The 21311-nt window shown below is 42.1% G+C and overlaps 1 protein-coding gene across 1 annotated transcript in view; it reads left to right on the top strand.

Annotated features, from left to right (window-relative positions):
* TMEM132C (transmembrane protein 132C) overlaps positions 1 to 21311 on the top strand; it is a 161565-nt gene that overhangs the window by 48327 nt on the left and 91927 nt on the right. The window contains 1 exon segment of the mRNA XM_070762105.1: positions 5341 to 5487. Within this exon segment, the coding sequence (XP_070618206.1) occupies positions 5341 to 5487 (147 nt within the window).

Here is a 21311-nt window from a genome sequence, read left to right as displayed (position 1 = left end):
AAATACAGATACTACTCCCCAAAATTTATGGGACGCAACTAAAGCATACATAAAAGGATTAACAATATCCTACACAGCAAAATACAACAAAGAAAAGAAAAGAAAATATGAACAATTAACGAATGAATTAAAACAATTAGAATTTATATCACAACAAAATATGAAAAAGAAAGATTTGGGAAAAAATAAATTTAATTAAACATAAAATTAGACTGGAAGAACAAAATCAAATATTGGAAAAAATAAAAAGAGCTAAGCAACAATATTTTGAACATGCCAATAAACCAGGTAGATGGTTAGCATATAAACTGAGAAAACAGAGACAATCTAAATTAATTAAACAATTAGAAGACAAAGATGGAACAATAAAATATGACACAGAAGGAAAAGCAAACATAGTACAAAGTTTTTTTAAAGAATTGTATAAAGACAATAATATTGAGGAAGATGAAGTATTTAAATATTTAGAAAGTTCAGAGTTACCACAATTAACAGAAGAACAACAGGAGAGGATGGAGAGTCCTATAACAATGGAAGAACTCCTTATAACTATTAAGAAGCAAAAAAATAACAAAGCCACAGGACCAGACACTATCCCAGCAGAGTGGTATAAAATAGAAAATGAAACATTAAGAAATAATATGTTGCAAATCTTTAATGAATGCAGGTTAGGTGGTAAAATTCCTAAATCATGGTCTGAATCTTTGATAACTTTAATTCACAAATCGGATACAGCAATGGAAAAAATTAAAAACTATAGACCAATATCATTATTAAATGTAGACTATAAAATATTTATTGCAATATATGCAGATAGGTTGAAAACGGTAATAAATAGTAAAATCCACTCAGACCAAAATGGTTTCCTGCCAGGCAGACAAATTAAAAATAACCTTAGAACAATTATTAATGTATTAGAATATTATGAGCAACATCCAGATAAAACATTATCATTAATGTTCTTAGATGCTCAAAAAGCCTTTGATAATGTTAATTGGACATTTATAAAAATGCAACTAAATAAAATGAGATTTGGCCCTAAATTTGTTAATTTAATAGACGCTATCTATTCAGAACAAACAACAAAAATCATATTAAATAATGAGCAATTGGAAGCGTTTAAAATAAATAAAGGAGTTCGACAAGGATGTCCTATTTCACCCCTCCTGTTCATTATGACTTTAGAAACACTATTAATAAAAATAAGAGCAGATTCAAAGATAAAAAGGTTAACAGTTGGAAAAGAGATATATAAAGTCCAGGCTTTTGCAGATGATCTGACCTTTATAATGGAAGATCCGATAGTTACAGCACCAAGATTAATCCAGACAATAGAACAATATGGTAAGGTAGCAGGTTTGAAAATAAATAAAAATAAAACACAATTTATAACAAAAAACATGAATAAATCACAAGAAAGCAATTTAGAATGTATTACTGGAATACAAATAGTTAAAAAAGTAAAGTACTTGGGAATATGGCTAACAGCCAAAACAATAACATTAAAAAATGATAATTATATAAAATTAATTAATGAAATTAAAAAGGATTTAGAAATATGGAATAACTTAAAAATATCTTTTCTGGGAAGAATTGCCACAATTAAGATGAATATCTTACCCAAGGTTTTATTTTTATTTCAAGTGATCCCAATAAATCCAGGGGCAATTTTTTAAAAAAATTTAACAAATCTGGTTAGAAAATTTCTATTGCAAGGCAAAAAGGCAAGAATCAAGATAAACATGTTAGAAGATATAAAAGAGAGGGGAGGTTTTGCCCTCCCAAATTGGAAATTATATTACCAGGCAGCCGCCTTAACATGGATTAAAAATTGGATAACCTTAGAGGATACGAGAACATTAAAATTAGAAGGACATGATCTTATGCTTGGCTGGCATGCCTTTGTATGGTATGATAAAAACAAAAATCATTCTTATTTTAAAAGACATACACTAAGAAAATACTTATTTGATGTATGGAAAGATATAAAGAAAAACCACTTCTTAACAATTCCGGACTGGGTTGCCCCATTAGATGCAATAATACATCCAAATTGTATTAAGGATACAAGAATAATAAGATATAAAGATTTGTTAGATGATCAAATGAAATTAAAAACTAGAATTAAATTACAAGACGAAGGGATACAAATCGATTGGTGGCACTATGCACAGATTAGATCGAGATACCAGAAAGACAGTATACTTTATATATTTAATAGAAATAAAAATCTATTAAGTGATTTAATTACTAAAAATCAAAACAGGGCAATTGGGAAAATATACAAATACTTGATTGCTCACAAGAATATTGATTTAACATTAAAAGATAGTATGATACTGTGATGTAGAAATATAGGCAAAGAAATAGATTTAGACACATGGGAGAAAGTTTGGATGCACAATTGGAAGATGACAAAATCAGTTTCTAAATAGGATGAAGGCAGCACTGGATTATTAGTGGATACCTCAAATAAAGCTATAAGTATATAAAAGCTTTTAAAGAACACGGGGTTTTTTTAGTGACACCAACAAGTGCTAAAATGTACTGGAGAATGATAGAGAAAATGACAAAAGAGATTACAAAGCAAAACATAGAAATTACCCCGGAGTTCTGTTTACTAGGAATTACTAACCAAAATTACAAAAAAGAAATTTTGTACTTAATCATACATATTTTTACAGCGGCAAGGATTATTTACGCGCAAAATTGGAAAGGGGAAAATATCCCCAAAGAAGAGGAAGTTATCACAAAAATATTAGATTGCGCGGAGATGGATATGATGACAAGACGCTTAATGATCAAGAAGAAACGAAATTTTATGAAACATGGAACAATGTTTATGTATGGATAGATAAGAAAAAAACAACAGAAGATTAATAATAAGTATAGATGTTCTGGTTTAAATCTTTCTTTTTCTTTTATTAAGAATAATATTAGAATTAGTTTATATACATAGAATTGATAAGATTGTTTGGTTTTATATTAGTTATAATTATCTTTCTTTTTTATAATATCACTTTTTCCTTATTAGATATTTTGTATTAGTAGTATTGAACTATGCATTTAACTATGTATTCCTTTTTCTGTATCTGCATTTATACTTTTGAGAGAAGCGGGGAAGATACATCCCCACATTTTATGTTGAATGTTTGTAAGTCTGTGTGTTATTTTAAGAAAATTAATAAAAAAATATTGAAAAAATAAAAATAAAAAATAAAATAGCCATTGTGCTGGTGACAAAAAGGGAGACACACGTTTTTTGGGTAAGTGTCTGATATAGCACTTAATTAACTCATAGCTTCAACACCAGCCTTCTTGGTTATATTCCAGCTTTCTACCCACCCATTTCCCTTTGTGTTGCTTTGTCCTGCAGGTCTAAATTGTGGTAACCTTGTCCAAGAAAGAGAGAGAGAACACAAAGAACAAGCCTAACAAGCAACAAGCCTAACCTGTGTCACTTTGTCAAACACAGTTTGGTCTAGTGGTTAAAGTATCAAGGCTAGAAAGTGGCAGACCATGAGTTCTAGTCTAGCCTTAGGCATGAAGCGTTAGCCTGGCGACTTTGGACCAATCACTGAGAGGGAGTTCTAGTGTCACCTTAGGCAGGAAAGCCTAAGCTTAAGTAACTTTGGGCCAATCATCAGGAGATGGTGAGTTCTAGTCTGCCTTAGCCATGAAAATTAGCTGGGTGACTTTGGGCCAGTCACTAGGAGAGGGTGAGTTCTAGTCCTGTCTTAGCCATGAAAGCTAGCTGGGTGATCTTAGGCCAATCACCAGGCAATGGAAAGTTCTAGTGCCACCTTAGCCTTCAAAGCCAGCTGGGTGAACTGGAGCCAGCCCCTTTGTGGAATAGTTTGATTCCCTCTTCTTTGGGGCTGCCCCTGAGATATTGGATGAATAGATATTGCATGAATCAATGAATAAATATATAATGAATAAATAATAAATCAAACTCATGGACTAGAGCTCACCATCTCCTGGTGATGGATCGAAAGTCACCCAGTTGGTTTTCTTACCTAAGGTGAAACTGGAACTCACAGTCTTCTGTTTTGATTAGATTACTACTTGAGTTGGAAGGGACCTTGTAGGTCATTGAATCCAGCCTCTTGCTCAAGCAGGAGTCCCTACACCATTTTAGACAAATGGCCATCCAATCTCCTCTTGAAAGTCTCAAGTGTTGGAGCTTGCTATTCCATTGGTTGATCGCTCTCACTGTCCAAAAGTTCCTCCTTATTTCCAGGTTGAATCTCTCCTTGGTCAGTTTCCATCCATTATTCCTTGTCTGACCTTTGGGTGCCTGGGAAAATAGTTTCACTCCCCTCTTCTCTGTGGCATCCCCTCAAGTAAACACTGGATATCATTAGAGCACTGTTATCATGTCACCTCTAGTCAGGGGTGGGCTGCTGCCCATACAGGGGGGGGAATGCAGTGGGGTAGTAAAAATGGAGCTCCACCCCAGAGCATCCAATTTGCATGAAAGATGTTGAAAGAAAATACAGGGTATCCTGAATAAGTCATGCCCACAGTGTGGTAGTAAAAAATTTGGTACCCCTTCACTGCCCCTAGTCCTGCTTTTCACCAGATTGGCCATGCCCAGTTCCTGCAACCACTCTTTGTATGTTATAGTCTCCAATCCCCTAATCATCCTGCTTGCTCTCCTCTGTACTTTCTCTGGAGTGTCAATGTCTTCAATTTCAATCTAGTGATTGGTCCAAAGTCACCCAATAGCAATAGCATTTAGACCGCTTCATAGGGCTTTTACAGCCCTCTCTAAGCGATTTACAGAGTTAGCCTCTTGCCCCCAACAATCTGGGTCCTCATTTGACCCACCTTGGAAGGATGGAAGGTTGAGTCAACCTTGAGCCGGTGGCGAGATTTGAACTGCTGAACTACAGCTAGCAGTTAGATGAAGTAGGTGGCAGTGCAGCACTCTAACCACTGTGCCACTCTGGCTCTCACCCAGCCAAATCTCATGCCTAAGGCTAGACTAGAACTCACTTTCTAGCCTGGTACATTAACCACTAGACTAGGCCAAATTGGCTTTGACATGGTGAGACAGGTTAGGCTTGTGACTTGTTAGGCTTGTTTGTGTGTGTTTTGACAGGGTTCTCTTGGGGAAATGGGAAAGAGGTTTTCTATGAGCCAGGCAACGAGAGAGAAAAACAAGAAAACTTTTTGGCAGTGTAGACCAAATATTACCATTGCAAGAAAAGTCCTTCTCTAGGGTCGTTAAGTAGGGGAGATTCTTTGCAGGTAGAGATGGCCATGGGCCCATTAGAACGAACCTTCTTTTTATCGAATTTTCCTTTTTCTTTTTGAAACATTTCCTTCCAACAGGGCAAAAGTAAAGAAAGGGGTCAACATCCTGAGTGCCAGAATCAGTGAGCTACAGCAGTGGGACGTGATGCAGGAGGTCAGTAACGGTGGGAAGCATTCGACGATTGCCGTGATGTGTCACAGAATCAATGCCAATTCACGCAGCAGGTGAGTGCATGCCAGAGCTTCCAGCCTGTTGAGCATTCTGGCCCTCTTTGATTTAGGATCAAAATGGGAAGGACCCCTTCGCCGAGGGAAAGCGTGGCTGCAGTAAAATAATGGAGAGGAGGAAGAGGGGGAGGGAGGGAAGGAAGGAAGGAAGTAAAGGCAATGAGAAGGAAGGAAGGAGAGGAGGAGAGAAGGGAAGAAAGGAGGGAGGGAGGAAGGGAGGGAGGGATGGAGGAAGGGGTGGGAGAGAAGGGAGGGAGGAAGGAAGGCAATGAGAAGAAAGGGAAGGGGGCAGTGAGAAAAAAGGAAGTGGAGGCGAGGGGAGGAAGGAGGGGAGGAGAGAAGGGAGGGAGGAGAGGGAATATGAGGAAGGAAGGTGTGCAGGAGAGGAAAGAAAGAAGGAGGGAGGGAGGGAAGTATTTGTCAATATGAAGTTTTAAGAATCCGTTTTCTTGATTGCCTTTAAGAATCAGGAACCCATCTAGATGGACCTCGTATGTTCTAAACAGAACCTTAATAATGCATCAAGCACGCCAAAACTAAAGGATGATGTATCTGAGCATTTTGTGGCTTGGCTCTATCATTTCTCATCATTTGCCCCATTAGGATGAGAAACCAAGGCACTTTGTTCAACTTTAGCTGCTTTGTTCTCTAATAAAAAATCCCAGATTCAAAATACATCAGGGCTTTTAAAGAAATAATTGGCCTTATTTCTCCTTTCTGCTGTTACTTTGATGGGCAATTGTGGGGGGGAGGATGTTGAAGAAGCGTTGCTTTGATCTTGTCTCTGCTTGTTCATCTGAGCTGGAGGCCTACAGCAATCCACCATCCTGCCTACAAATTGGTCTTGCTTCCCACATGCTCTTAGTGCAACTTTAAGGAAACAAACCTTCATGGCTTAAGATCCTGGAATAGGTACCTCACTGTCTAATTTTAGGTTGTCCTCTGTAACACCAAAGAGATTCCTCTCTTTTTTTGGTTACGTCGTCATTTAGGAAAGCAGTTAGGTTGGTTCTCTATAGAAGAAGGCCTCTTCTCCAGATGTTCCTGGACAGAAGAGAGTCTTTGTGGCTCAGGGCTGAACTGGGAGGTCCTTGAGGCATCTCTGAGCTTGGTGGTTTTTTGGCAGAGGTTTCATTACCTGACTAGGTACCATCATCAATGCTCAAAAGTCAGGAGGGTTTACAGGAAAGGCAGAGGAGGAGAAGGAGGACTGTGGGGTCCTTAGTTCTTTCTGAGCTTGGTTGGGGTTTTTTTTTTGCAGATACAGTAATACCTCGTCTTACGAACTTAATTGGTTCCCAGAGGAGGTTCGTAAGGTGAAAAGTTTTGAAACAGCCAGGCGCTTCTCAGCGTTCTCCCGAATGCCAAACCTGGAAGTTCGGCAAAAGTTTGGGTTCGGGTGGCCGCCAAGAAGCCCCACTGCCCAGCTGTCGGCTTTTGAAACAGCTGGGGGGCTTCTCGGCATCCTCCTGAATCCGAACGCCAACCCCAAATTTTTGCCAAACTTCTGGGTCCGGCGTTCAGGAGGCTGCCGAAAAGCCCCGGCGCCAGGCTGTCACCTTTTGAAACAGCCAGGCACTTCTCAGCGTTCTCCCAAATGCCGAACCCGGAAGTTCAGCAAAAGTTCAGGTTCGGCGTTCAGGTTCAGGAGGACGCTGAGAAGCCCTGCCGCCCGGCTGTCAGCTTTGCAAAACAGCCGCAAAGCTGTCAGCCGGTCGGGAGGCTCAAACGGAGGTGGGGAATCCCAATAGAAACGTGGACTCCAGGAAGGACATCTTCGTGACATCAAAGCTCTGTCCATGGAATTTCCTATTGGGATTCCCCACCTCTGTTTGAGCCTCCTGACCGGCCGACAGCTCTGTGGCTCTTTTGCAAAGCTGACAGCCGGGCAGCGGGGCTTCTCGGCGTTCTCCTGAACTCGAATGCCGAACCCAAACTTTTGCCAAACCTTCGGGTTCGGCATTCGGGAGAACACCAAGAAGCCCCCCAGTTGTTTCAAAAGGCGACAGCCGGGCGGTGGGGCTTCTCGGCAGCCTCTTGAATGCCGAACCCAGAAGTTCGGCAAAAGTTCGGGTTTGGCGTTCGGGTTCGGGAGGATGCTGAGTAGCCCCCTGGCTGTTTCAAAAGGCGACAGTCGGGCGGCGGGGTTTCTTGGCGGCCACCTGAACCTGAACTTCCGGATTCAGCGTTCGGGCGGTGGGTTCCTAAGAAGGAAAAATTTTGTAAGAGGCAAAAAATTTCTGAATCCCGGGTTCGTATGTCAGAAAGTTCGTATGACGAAGGGTTCGTATCACGAGGTACTACTGTATTTCATATTTCAACTAGGGAACATCATTATTACTAGAAGAGAGTGGTAGTTTCTGGAGAGGAGGACTGTGGGATCCTTAGTACTTTTGCAGCTGGGTTGTTTTCTTGCAGACGTTTCATGACCCAACTAGGGAATACTACCAGTGCTTAGAAGGGAATGGAGTTTCTGGAATGGAAAGGAGGAGGAGGTGGTAGAGGAGGAGGATTGTGGGATCCTTGGTACTCTCTGAGCTTGGTGGTTTTTTTGCAGATGTTTCATGATCCAACTAGGGGACATCACCAGAGTGGGGTTTTCAAGGAGGAGGAGCAGGAGCTGGAGGAGGAAAATAACTTATTTATTTATTCGATTTTTAATGCTGCCCTTCTCCTTAGACTCAGGGCGGCTTACAACATGTTAGCAATAGCACTTTTTTAACAGAGCCAGCCTGTTGCCCCCATGTTCCAGGACCTAATTTTACCTACCTCGGAAGGATGGATGGCTGAGTCAACCTTGAGCCGGTGGTGAGATTTGAACCATTGACCTACAGATCTAGCAGTCAGCTTTAGTGGCCTGCGGTGCTGCACTCTACCTGCTGCGCCACCTCAGCTCTTTTTTGTCTGAAGACGTTACCAAGTTGGGTTGTGCCACGTCTCCAAAGAAACAACTGAGCTCAGAGAACACCAAGGAGCACACAATCCTCCTCCCTCCCTCCTTCCACCTCATTCTCTTCCACCAGCACTGATGAAGATGTTCCCTAGTTGAGTCATGAAACATCTGCAAGAAAGAAAGACCAAATTCAGGGACCACCCAGGAACCAACTTTTAATCCATCATCCAGCCAATGACAACCTCATTCTCAAATGTGGTCGGTTTGCTCATCAGCGTAAGCGTGGCATGACCTTGGGAATCACACAAATGTGCCACTGAGGGAGTTTCCCCTGTTTTCTCATTCATGGGGAAAAAAGAAACAGATGTGTCAACCAATTAGAGAGACCCGTGGAGATAGAAACCTTAATTCCAGTTTCCTTTATGAGGTCCACAGGCTCATGAGTGACATTAGCAGTATTTTGTATTTCCCAGCATTTGCTGTATCTTCACCTTCTGACATCGCTTCTTCATTTTACTTACATTGCTCATGAAAATGTATCTAATTCAGATTATTCTATTCTGTCCAAAGTCTGGAACGTCTTTCTTCCTTCCTTTCTCCCTCCCGCGCTCCTTCCCTCCTCCTCCTTCCTCCCTCCCTCTTTTCCTTCCTCGCTTTCTCCTACCCTCCTTTGTTTCTTCCTTTCTTCCCTCCTTCCTTCCCTCTCTCCATCTCTTTTCCCTTTCCTTTCCCTTTCTTTCCTTTCCTCTCCTCCTACCCTCTTCCCTCCCTCCCTCCATCCTTCCTTCCTTTCTTCCCTCCCCCCACCTTTCTTTCTTTCCTCCTTCTTTCCTTTCTTCACTTCTTCCCTCCCTTTTTCCTTTATTTCCTTTCTTCCCTCCCTCTTTCCTTCACTCACTCACTCACTCTTCCCTTCCTTCCTTCCCTTCTTCCCTCTTTCCCTCCCCTACCTCCCTCCTTCCTTCCTTCCTTTCTTCTCTTCCTCCCACCTTTCTATCTTCCCTCCCTCCCTCTTTCTTTTCTTCATTTTCCCCTCCCTTTTTCTTTTCTTTCCTTCCTTCTTTCCTTTCTTCCTTCCTCCTTCCTTCCTTTCTTCCTCCCACCTTTCTTTCTTCCCTCCCTCCCTCTTTCTTTTCTTCATTTCTTCTCTCTCTTTTTCCTTTCTTTCCTTTCTTTCCTTCCTTTCCTCCTTCCTTCCTTCCTTCCGTCGCTCCCTCGCTCCCTCCCTCATCCCCCAAACTGGTTCTCAGAACCTCCAAAGACTCCTCCACCAGCCCCATCTGCACAGTTATTTTTATTAAAACTAATTTAAATTGGAAACGGTGTACCTTCTCTAAATGGGATCATTCTGCATCGCCACCGTCCTCCCGGGGTGTGGGTGTGTTTCTGTGGGGGCTTCTTTGGCCTCTGGTCTGTCTCCTTTTTCCTAAGCAATTTCAGAGAATTACCTATCCAAAGGCAGGAAGGGACCCTGAACCCCAGATGCCAGGTTCTGAGCTTTTGCAACAGGGCTTTTGCCGCCCGGCCCCAGTCAGGGATTTAAGGGTGCTGAGAGATGAAGAGGAGGAACTGTAGATAATCAACCGATTATTTGGCACGTAGGTGTTTTGAAATTAGTACTCCGAGGTCCTTAACTGAGTGGGGGTTATCTGTGATAATTTGATTATTCAATTTGTATTTGGAGTTCTGATTCTTTTTGCCAATGTGCAGGATAGAGCATTTGCTGGTTGAGATTTGGAGTTGCCATGTGTTAGACAGAAACAGAATCTAGATCTTTTTGGAGAGTAGATGTGTTATCGGTGGTGTTGGAGAGTTTTATATCATCGGCAAAGAGAACATAGTTGCTTGTGATGTAATCGCAAAGGTCATTGATGTAGAGAATGAAGAGCGTTGGTCCCAGTACACTACCTTGGGGAACACTGCTTTTAAATGGGACGGGGGGTAGATATGATGCTTCCTATTTTAACCACATTGTCTGTTTGACAGGAATGCTGTAATCTAGCTGTGGAGGGGTCCTGAGATGCCATAAGATTTAAGTTTTAAGAGCAGTTTGTCGTAAACCACTGAATCAAAGGCTTCGGAGAAGTAATATATATTGCATCTATAGAGTTCCCTTGATCAAGAGGAGTAGTCCATATGTTTTTGCAGTGGAGGAGCTGTAGATTGCAAGATAATTTTTTTCTGAATCCAAATTGTTTGTTAGAGATCAGATTATTAGTTTCAAGGTGGAGGGTAATTGATTGGTTTATAATTGATTCCATGACTTTACATGGAATGCAGCATAGTGATATTGGTCTGTAGTTATAGACAAGTTGTCTCCTTTTTTGAAGTTGGGGATGACCATTGCTTTTGACCATAGCTTAGGAAGTGTGCTGGTACTGAAGGGTTTTTTTAAAATTATGCTGGCAACTTGTTGGTGTCACTAAAAAAAACCCGTGTTCTTTAAAAGCTTTTATATACTTATAGCTTTATTTGAGGTATCCACTAATAATCCAGTGCTGCCTTCATCCTATTTAGAAAAACTTCCACATTTCTCAGCTGTTTTGCTTCCTGTTTATATATAGCAGTTTACCTTGCCCATTTTGGTGATGGTATGGTTTTTCTTTTCCTTTGATTAGGGTATGATTTCCTGCTTGATTGTTTGTCTGGTGTCAATCCCTGCTTATCCGTTTTAGATTGCATGAGAGAATGTGTTCTGACCTATCTAGAAAAACTTCCACATTTTTTGAGCTGGCCAGAGGTGTTCTGCTTAAAACGTGTTGAACCCTGATTTTTGCCCTGTTCCTTTTCATAAACACAAGGACCCACAAACAGTTTTTCCCCCCTGCCTTCTGTGTTCTACGTATTTCCCCATTTTTGCTAACTTCATAGCCAGGCTTGGGCAGAGAAATGATGGATAGTAGAGGTGGACTCCAATCCCCTCCCTACCCCGCAGAGTAGAGGTGGACTCCAATCCCCTCCCTACCCCTCCCTACCCCGCAGGCTCAGAGCACCATGGAAATAAGAACATCTGCTGGAATTTGTGAACAGCTGACTTCAGCGAGAGAAATCATTTCCTTGGCTTTCATTAATGGCGAGAAGAATAAATCACCCAGGCAATAAAGCTTGGAAGGCCGGGAGGGGCCAGGGAGACAGAAACCCCTGATCTAACATCTTTAAAATGAAGTGAATAACAATCCCATTAGTATTCTGCAGGCAGCACTGTCCCAAACTTTTCCAGACAATGCACTGTTGACAAGAAATAATTATAAAAAAGCACAGATAACTTTGAAGCCTCTCAGCATTCAGGATAGAATAAGAGAATAACAACGTTGGAAGGGACCTTGCAAGTCTTCGAGTACAACCTCCTTGGTTGCCAAAAGAGAGTGCATGCGTAAGTGCCCACACTCATTATTCAATGCCTGGGGAGGGCAAAAACAGCTTCCCCCACCCCCGGAGGCCTTATGGAGGCCGGAAATGGCCTGTTCCAAGAGGCGTGCTACTAACTGGATGGGAGGGTGGGGAACGCAGTGGAGTAGCAAAAATGGAGCTCCTCCCCAGAGCACCCAATTTGCACTGAAAGATGTTGAAAGAAAATGCAGGGCGTCCGGCATAAGCCACACCCACAGTGCGGTAATAAAAATTTTGGTAGCCCTTCACTGCCTGTTTCCCAACTTCTGGGGGGCCCAATAGGCTCATGTTTCACCAAGGCACTCCTTCATCCCCCCTGGAGGCTTTCTGGCAGCCAAAAATGCCCTCCCAGAGCTTCTGTGTGAGCCAAATATCAGCTGGCTGGCACACACATGCACATTGGAGCTGAGTTAGGGCAGTGGCTAGTGTGCCAGTCGATATGGCTCCACGTGCCACCTGTGGCACTCATGCCATAGGTTCGCGATCACTGCCCTATATCATTCTGGATAAATGGTTTTCCTGTTTCTTCTTTGAAACCCTGCAATGATAAAGCACCCACAACTCCTGAAGTTAAACTGGTTAATTGTTCTCATTACCAGGAAATTTCTCCTTAGTTCTAGGTTCGATCTTTCCTTGATTAGGGCTTTGTTGCTCTTCACTGCACTCTTTCTAAGACTCTCAAAATCTTTTTCTTTAATATTGTGGTAACCAGGTTCTCACTAATGAGTGATTCAAAATGGCAACAGAGAGATTTGTGCCAATGATAAGGGGCGAGTTGCACAATCTTCAAGCGTTGTTTGTGCTCAATCATCTTCTAGAATTACGTAGAAGCTTTTTAACACAGGTGGATCATCCTTCCTTCCTTCCTTCCTTCCTTGGAAGAAGGTTCAATGAAAATCGCCTTCCACTGGGCTTGAATTAAGTCTCTTAGAAATCTTTACAACAGACTGGGCAAATATCCCTGTCATAAGATTTACTTGGAGTAGGCTTACAAACTAGATATGTTTTAGGGTTTGATGCACACAAATCAAGATGCTGGTTGTAAGAGCCTTGGTGGTGCAGTCAGTACTGCGAGCTACTTCTGCTGATCACCAGCTGCCAGAGTTTGGCAGATCGAATTTCAGTAGGTGCAAGGTTGACTTAGCCTTCCATCCTTCCAAGGTGGGTCAAATGAGGACCCAGATTGTTGGGGGCAATAGGATTACTCTCTGTAAACTCCTTAGAGAGGGCTGTAAAGCACTGTGAAGGGGTATATAAATCTAAATGTCAAATGTTATTGCTATGGGGGCGTGATATTCTTCCATCATCCAATATGGAGTAAAAGATGGAGACTAATCAAGCAGAGAACCAACCTAGGAAAGAGGAACGGCTTGTCTCCAGCAGTTACATATGCTCCACCACTGGAAGTTTACAAGAAGACCCTGGATAGGAATGATGGTGAACCTATGACACACATGCCACAGGTGGCATGTGGAGCCATATCGGAGGGCATGTGAGGCATTGCCCTATGCAAGCTCCAGTGCATGTGCGCATGCTAGCCAGCTGATGTTCAGCCTTGGGGTAGGCTGTTTCGCCCTCTGGAGGCTTCAAGAAGTGCAAAAAATCACCCAACAGACAAACTGGAATTTCAGAAAAACAGATTTCCGGTTTTTGCACTCCGGGGCTTCAGGAAGCTTCATTTTTCCAAACTTCTGGTTTGCCTGTTTGGCCTTTTTTTCACCATCCCAGGCTTCATTGAGGCCTGTGCTCATGCGTGGGGGCATTGTGCGCATACATTGGCACACAAACTAAAAAAGGTTCCCCATCACTGCAATAGGGTTTCTTGCTTGGACAGGAGGTCGGACAACAAGATCTCTAAGGTCCCTTCCATCTCACTCATTTTGTTCTGTTCTATAACGCCAGTATGGCCCTCAGGGTTAGCTTTTCCATCTTCTTCCTGAGTTTCAAGTCAAGGATTGGCCAGCCTCCAGGTCCTTTGAAACCTCCCAGATCCTTCACTTTCTCTCCCCCCCCAGCCTAAATCTTCCCCTTGTTAACTCCAGTCATTTGGGCAGGCAGTTCCTCCACTTGTAACAGTGTTCCGTCTTGTACAGTGCGGCATAATGGCTGTTATTCATCAACTTGATGTTCTGGCTTAACAATACCAATCACGCTCGACTCATCTCTCCCTTTCAATTCCAAATCAATTTCCCCGGGAGGAAATTGATTTGATTAGTGATCCATTTGCTTCGCCTGTTTCAATTTGTTGAAGGTTGTTTGGGTGACCTCCTGAGAATCTCCCAGGCATTGCGTCAAGCGTTTCCTATTTATAGTCTCATGCAGAGCAAATCCAAGGGATGAATTTATTTCATAACTTTCCATTGATAAGATTCCTACAGGAAGAATCCTGAGTTTAGACATCAGTCAATCAGACTGTTAAGCTCTATGGCCAGATATAGTAAAATATTTAATAGTAGGATGGATGGATGGATGGATGGATGGATGGATGGATGGATGGATGGATGGGAGATGATAGATATATAGATAGATAGATAGATAGATAGATAGATAGATAGATAGATAGATAGATAGATAGATAGATAGAATAGATTATAGGCAGATGATAGATGGTAGATGGTAGATGATGACGATAGATAGAGATGGATGGATGGAGAGATAGATGATGTTCATCATGCTCAAAGAGGACTTTGACATCTAATGGGTTGTGGGCTGTCCACAATGTGTCTGCAGGTGGCTGGTAAGGCCTATACAGGCACAAAATGTTCAGCCTCATGTTGTGCAGACATACGTGAGCACCATTGTTGCAGCATTTGCAGCTCTAGCTTTGCAGAATGCTTGCTTCTCTTGTGCTATGGTTGTTCTTCTGTCCTCAGATATCTGAGAGCCTTGGTGGATTAGCATGGGCCATGTTGATCAATCTTGTGCTAGGGTTTCCCAGGAGGTGATATCAATATCGAGGGGTTAGAAAGAGACTTTCAACATGTCTTTGTCCTCCATGCAATCACTTTACTTGAGACAGTTCACATAGAGAAGCTGTTTGGGGATGCGATGATCTGGCATCCTTGCCACATGGCCTGCCCAGTGTGTCTGGGCTTTTATCAGCAGGGTATGAACTGATGGCAAGCCTGCTCTAGAGAGGACTTCTGTGACAGGCACCTTAACCTGCCATCAAATCTTCAGTATTCTATGGTGGCAGGTCATGTGGAAGTGGTTCAACTGCCTAGCATGTCTCCTGTATACAGTCCAACTCTCACTGCCATTCATGAGGGTAGTTAGTACTACTGCTCGGTAGATTTTGAGCTTTGTAGCAAAGCTTATTTCACGATGATCCTACATGTTCGTGCAGAGTTTGCTTTGGTGATTCTGCAATTGACCTCAATGTCAATTGTCACTGCATGGGAGAGGGTGCTGCCAAGATATTTAAATTGGTTCACTGCTTGCAGCTTTTGTCTCTTTACTGTGATGGTGGGCTCTTGGTATTTTGCTTTTGGAACTGGCTGATGCAGCACTTCTTTAAGTTGATACATGCTGCTACAAATTTGTCCACACTGGCTTGCCTTTTCTGCTCTGATCCAGCATTAGGGCACAGTCATCAGCACAGTCTCCTTTATCTTGGTGATAGCCTGGAGGTTGAACAGTTTCCCATTGGTCCTGGCTAACTCCCAAGGAACTGTTCTGGAAGGCATCTGACAGCATGGCTGAAAACATTGTGCTGAACAAGTTTGATGCCAACACACACCTTTGCTTGAGACCATTTGTAACAGAAAAGACCTCTGAAGCTTCTCCATTGGCAAGAACATGGGCCATCCTACCATTGTGAAACTGATGAACCATCAAGATGAAATTATCAGGGCACCCAAATTTTGACATGATGCACCACAGACCTTCATGACTGACAGTTTCAAAAACCTTAGTGAGATCCACGAAGGTGGTGTACAATTCACGATTCTGCTCTTGACACTTCTCTTGGAGCTGTTGGGTTGTGAAGGCCATGTTCACAGTACTATGTTCTTTGCAGAAACTGTACTGTGCCTCAGGTAATAAACCCTGTTCCAGGTGGTCAGTCAGGCTGTTCAGCAACACTTGTGGAAAGATTTTGCTTGGATGGAAAGCAATGATATTCCTCTATGATTATTGACTTGTTGATTCCCTTTCTTCTTGTAGAGATATACAATGGACATATCTTTCAGTTCCTGAGAAATGAATCCTTCATTCCAGAAAGCCTGGAATAGCTAAGTGAGTTTGTCGACAAGCACTGCACCACCATCCTTATAGACCTTTGCTGGGATTGCATCACATCCTGGGGCCTTGCCACTGGACAGCTGGCTGATGGCCTGTAGAGTTTCAGTCTGTGGTTTGTATCCACCTAGGGCATTCTATCGATTGCCTCATTGTTGATGGAGGATGGGCAATTCAATACAGCTGTAGAATCAGAGTCTTCTCAGTGATGAGAGTTACACCATCTGAGTCCAGTATAGGGGAGCTCCCTGAGGTCCATACAAGGATCTGAGGGCTTTGTAGAATCGTTTAACATCATTTCTATCAGCAAACCTTTGAATTTCATCTGCTTTGGTCCTCAACCAGGAGGCCTGCATCTTGCGAAACTCACTCTGTATGTTGTTGAAGGCATTTTTCTCAGCTGTTGACAATGGGTCATTCTGATAAGCACGGGTGAAGGCGGTGCTTTTCAGCAAGTAGGGCCTTGATCTGGTCACAATTTTCATCAAATGGTCCTAGAACCTTTAGTGCAGAAGAGTGCACAATATCCCGAAAATGTTCCCCGTTTTTCTCAGCATTTCCCTCTAATTGCAGCTCTGAGAGTTGGTTGTCAAGATCTTCTGCTAGTGAAGCTGTTGTGTTGGGGTTCCTCAGTTTACTGACATTGATCCGTTTCATCACAGCTTTGTTTCTCTGTGGATGTATTTTTGGCTTGGTGTCAAAGCTTAATGTAGAGATGACGAGTCTATGGTCAGTCCAACAGTCTGCACTCAGCATGGCCTTGGTCATATCCTGTCTGTCTTTCATCCACATGATGACATAATCAATGAGATGTTAGTGCTTGGAGCGTGGGTGCATCCAGGACGTCTTTTTGTGAGTGGGCAGGCAAAAAATGGTATTGGTGATTATCAGATCATGAGCCGCACAGGTCTTCAGTAGTAATAGGCCATGGCTGTTCCATTTGCCAATTCCATTTTTTCCAATGACGCCACCCCAGGCAGAGTCATAGGATCCTACTCTCATGTTAAAATCTCCAATTAGAATCAGCCTGTTGGTGTGCTTCACAGATGAAAGTAGGACATTGAGATCTTCATAAAACACCCTTTACTTCATCCGGGTTAGTCATTGTGGGTGCATTAGGCACTGAGCAGTGTGACTTCTTTTCTCTCTTAGTGGGAGATGCAGGGTCATGATTTGGTCATTCACTCCCTTGGGAAGACTGACAAGTTTGCAGACAAGAAGATTTTTAACCGCAAAGCCAACTCCAAATTCATGGGGTTCGTTATTGCTGCATCCACACCAGAAGAATGTATAAACACCTCCTGTTTCTATGGGCTGGCCTTCATTGGCTAAACGAGTTTCACACAGGGCCACAAGTTGCTAAGGGGTTGCCTTGATGTATATGTACATATATGTACATTCTATAACAAGCACGGAGATTGTGATCCTGCTGTATAGAGCGCTGGTGAGACCATATTTGTAATACTGTGTTCAGTTCTCGAGACCTCATCTACAAAAAGATATTGATAAAATTGAACGGGTCCAAAGATGGGCTACAAAAATGGTGGAAAGTCTTAAGCATAAAACTTACCAGGAAAGACTTAAGGAACTCCATCTGTATAGTCTGGAGGACAGAAGGGAAAGGGGGGACATGATCGAAACATTTAAATATGTTAAAAGGTTAAATAAGGTTCAGGAGGGAAGTGTTTTTAATAGGAAGATTGCCCTTCCTCCTCTATTCTCATCTCAAAGTGAAAGGCTGAGATGACCGTAGGAAACCCCTGTGCATCTCCATTTGCGACATGTCAAGAGTTCATAGTTCCTGCATTATGCTGTTTGCCAGAAGATGGTGCTGATGTTTTACTTCACTCTGAAGTATCAATTTCTGAACCTATAAGTCTTAAAGATCTTTTTCTTTTCTATAAGATGTTGCCTTTAACGCAAGCAAGCAGGTTTCTCTAGAGGTTTTGTTGTTCAGTTGCTAAGTCATTTCTGACTCTTCATGACCACACCAGGTCCCCCTGTCCTCAACTGACCCCCTGAGTTTGCCCAAACTCAAGCCCTTCTATGACACTATCTAAACACCTCCTCCTGTACCTCGACCATCCCCTTTGGCCTTCCATCTTTTCCAATCTCGGGGTCTTTGTCCAGAAGAAGTCCTCTCTTCTCTTTTGCTGGCCAAAGGTTTTTGAGCTTCAGCTTCATGATCTGTCCTTTCAAATGACAGTCATCTCCTGTAGGATGGACTGATTGAAGCTCCTTGCAGTCTAGGAGACTTTCAAGAATCTTCCACAACATCTCTAGATCTATATGACTACAATTTTCAGAATAGAATAGAATAGAATAGAATTCTTTATTAGCTAAGTGTGATTGGACACACAAGGAATTTGTCTTTGGTGCATATGCTCTCATGTACATAAAAGAAAAGATACATTTGTCAAGAATCATCAGGAAACAATCAATATTAATAAAAAATCTTAAGGATACAAGCAACAAGTTACAATCACACAGTTATAAATGGAAGGAGATGGATGATAGGAGTGATGAGAAAAACTAGTAGTAATATGGGGGGAATATTTAGAAAATGAATTAAAGGGGAGGGATAAAATGGCAGGAGCGAGCACCCAGTGGACTGTATTAAAAAAGGCCATCTTAAAAGCCACTGGACTGTATGTAAGACAAATAACTAAAGGTAAAAGGAAGAAGAAACCGCTATGGTTTAGCAATGATGTAAGGGCTATAGTCAATGAAAAAAAGGCTGCCTATAGGAGGTATAAAGAGTCTGGAAGTATAGCTGATAGGGAGGTGTATAAAATGAGACAGAAGGAGGCGAAACAGATAATATATGCTGCTAAAGCCTCAAAAGAGGAAGAAATTGCCAAATCTGTAAAGAAGGGGGATAAAACCTTCTTCAGATATATTAGTGATAAGAAGAAGAAAAACTGCGGCATCACGAAACTTAGTACCGAGAATAATACATGCATTAATGGGAATAAGGAGATCGCTGACCATTTCAATAGCTACTTCTGTTCAGTTTTCTCAAAAGACACCGTACAAAATAATACTATAGAGGGATATAGCATTGCTTCCAGCTGTACGGATTCAGCTCCAGTGATCTTAGAAGCCGATGTCTTAGAAGAACTTGAACGATTAAAGATAAATAAGGCAATGGGTCCAGATGGCATCCACCCCAGAGTTCTTAAAGAACTCAGATCTGTCATTACTACCCCCCTGACTGATTTGTTTAACCAATCCTTGTTAACAGGAGAAGTTCCTGAGGATTGGAGAATGGCCAGTGTTGTGCCTATCCACAACAAGGGCAGTAGAGAAGAAGCTGGTAACTACAGGCCAGTTAGCTTGACATCAGTTGTAGTTAAAATGATGGAGACTCTACTCAAAAAGAGGATAAATCAGCACCTAAAAAACAATAACTTATTGGACCCAAATCAGCATGGCTTTACTGAAGGCAAATCATGTCAGACTAATCTCATTGATTTCTTTGACTATGTCACAAAGGTGTTGGATGAAGGTGGTGCCGTGGATATTGCCTACCTGGACTTCAGCAAAGCCTTTGATATGGTTCCACATAAAGAGCTGATAGATAAATTAGTGAAGATTGGACTTAATCCCTGGATAGTTCAATGGATTTGCAGCTGGCTGAAGCATAGACATCAGAGAGTTATTGTTAATGGCGAGTATTCTGAGCAGAGTCAGGTTACAAGCGGTGTGCCACAAGGGTCTGTTCTGGGTCCTATTCTTTTTAATATGTTTGTGAGTGACATAGGGGAAGGTTTGGTAGGGAAAGTTTGCCTATTTGCCGATGACTCTAAAGTGTGCAATAGGGTTGATATTCCTGGAGGGGTCTGTAATATGGTAAATGATTTAGCTTTACTAGATAAATGGTCAAAGCAATGGAAACTGCAGTTTAATGTTTCCAAATGTAAAATAATGCACTTGGGGAAAAGGAATCCTCAATCTGAGTATTGTATTGGCAGTTCTGTGTTAGCAAATACTTCAAAAGAAAAGGATTTAGAGGTAATGATTTCTGACAGTCTCAAAATGGGTGAACAGTGCAGTCAGGCGGTAGGGAAAGCAAGTAGGATGCTTGGCTGCATAGCTAGAGGTATAACAAGCAGGAAGAGGGAGATTATGATCCCGCTATATAGAATGCTGGTGAGACCACATTTGGAATACTGTGTTCAGTTCTGGAGACCTCACCTACAAAAAGATATTGACAAAATTGAACGGGTCCAAAGACGGGCTACAAGAATGGTGGAAGGTCTTAAGCATAAAACGTATCAGGAAAGACTTAATGAACTCAATCTGTATAGTCTGGAGGACAGAAGGAAAAGGGGGGACATGATCGAAACATTTAAATATATTAAAGGGTTAAATAAGGTCCAGGAGGGAAGTGTTTTTAATAGGAAAGTGAACACAAGAACAAGGGGTCACAATCTGAAGTTAGTTGGGGGAAAGATCAAAAGCAACATGAGAAAATATTATTTTACTGAAAGAGTAGTAGATCCTTGGAACAAACTTCCAGCAGACGTGGTAGATAAATCCACAGTAACTGAATTTAAACATGCCTGGGATAAACATATATCCATCCTAAGATAAAATACAGAAAATAGTATAAGGGCAGACTAGATGGACCATGAGGTCTTTTTCTGCCGTCAGACTTCTATGTTTCTGTTTCTATATGGGATGGGAGGGTTCTCCTAAAATCTACCACTATTTCTACGGTTTTGAGTGTGTTCAGTTCCAGATTGTTCTGGTCGCACCATGAGGCTAGTTCAAGTTAATCATGCAACCTAGCCCTTTCTAACTTGTAAAGACATCCTGGGATCAAGTGTAGCTTTGGGAACTGTCCTTCCAGTCCTTGCAGTCTTAAGAGACTTTCAAGAGTCTTCCTCAACATCTCGAGATGTGTATGACTACAATTTCCATAATCATGCAACCCAGCCCTTTCTAATTTGTAAAGCGATCCTGGGATTGAGGGTAGCTTTAAGATCCATCCTTCCAAAAACAGTCAAGGTTGATTTAACAGATAACAGATTAACAGAGTTGGAAGGGATCTTGTAGGCCATCTAGTCCAACCCCCCACCCAAGCAGGAGACCCTACACCATTTCTGACAGATGGCAGCACAGCCTCTTCTTGGAAGCCTCCAGTGATGAAGCTCCCTTGTTTCTATAGGATGGACTGACTGAATCTCCTTTGCAGTCCAAGAGACTCTCAGAAGTCTTCCCCAACCTCTCTAACTGTATATGATTACAATTTCCATAATCACTCAACCCAGCCCTTTCCAGCTTCTGTAGAGAT

The sequence above is a fragment of the Erythrolamprus reginae genome, chromosome 10 (assembly GCF_031021105.1).
Source record: "Erythrolamprus reginae isolate rEryReg1 chromosome 10, rEryReg1.hap1, whole genome shotgun sequence".
Taxonomy (NCBI): domain Eukaryota; kingdom Metazoa; phylum Chordata; class Lepidosauria; order Squamata; family Dipsadidae; genus Erythrolamprus; species Erythrolamprus reginae.
The sequence above is the reverse complement of the archived record's forward strand: the minus strand, read 5'-3'. Positions and strand labels throughout refer to the sequence as shown.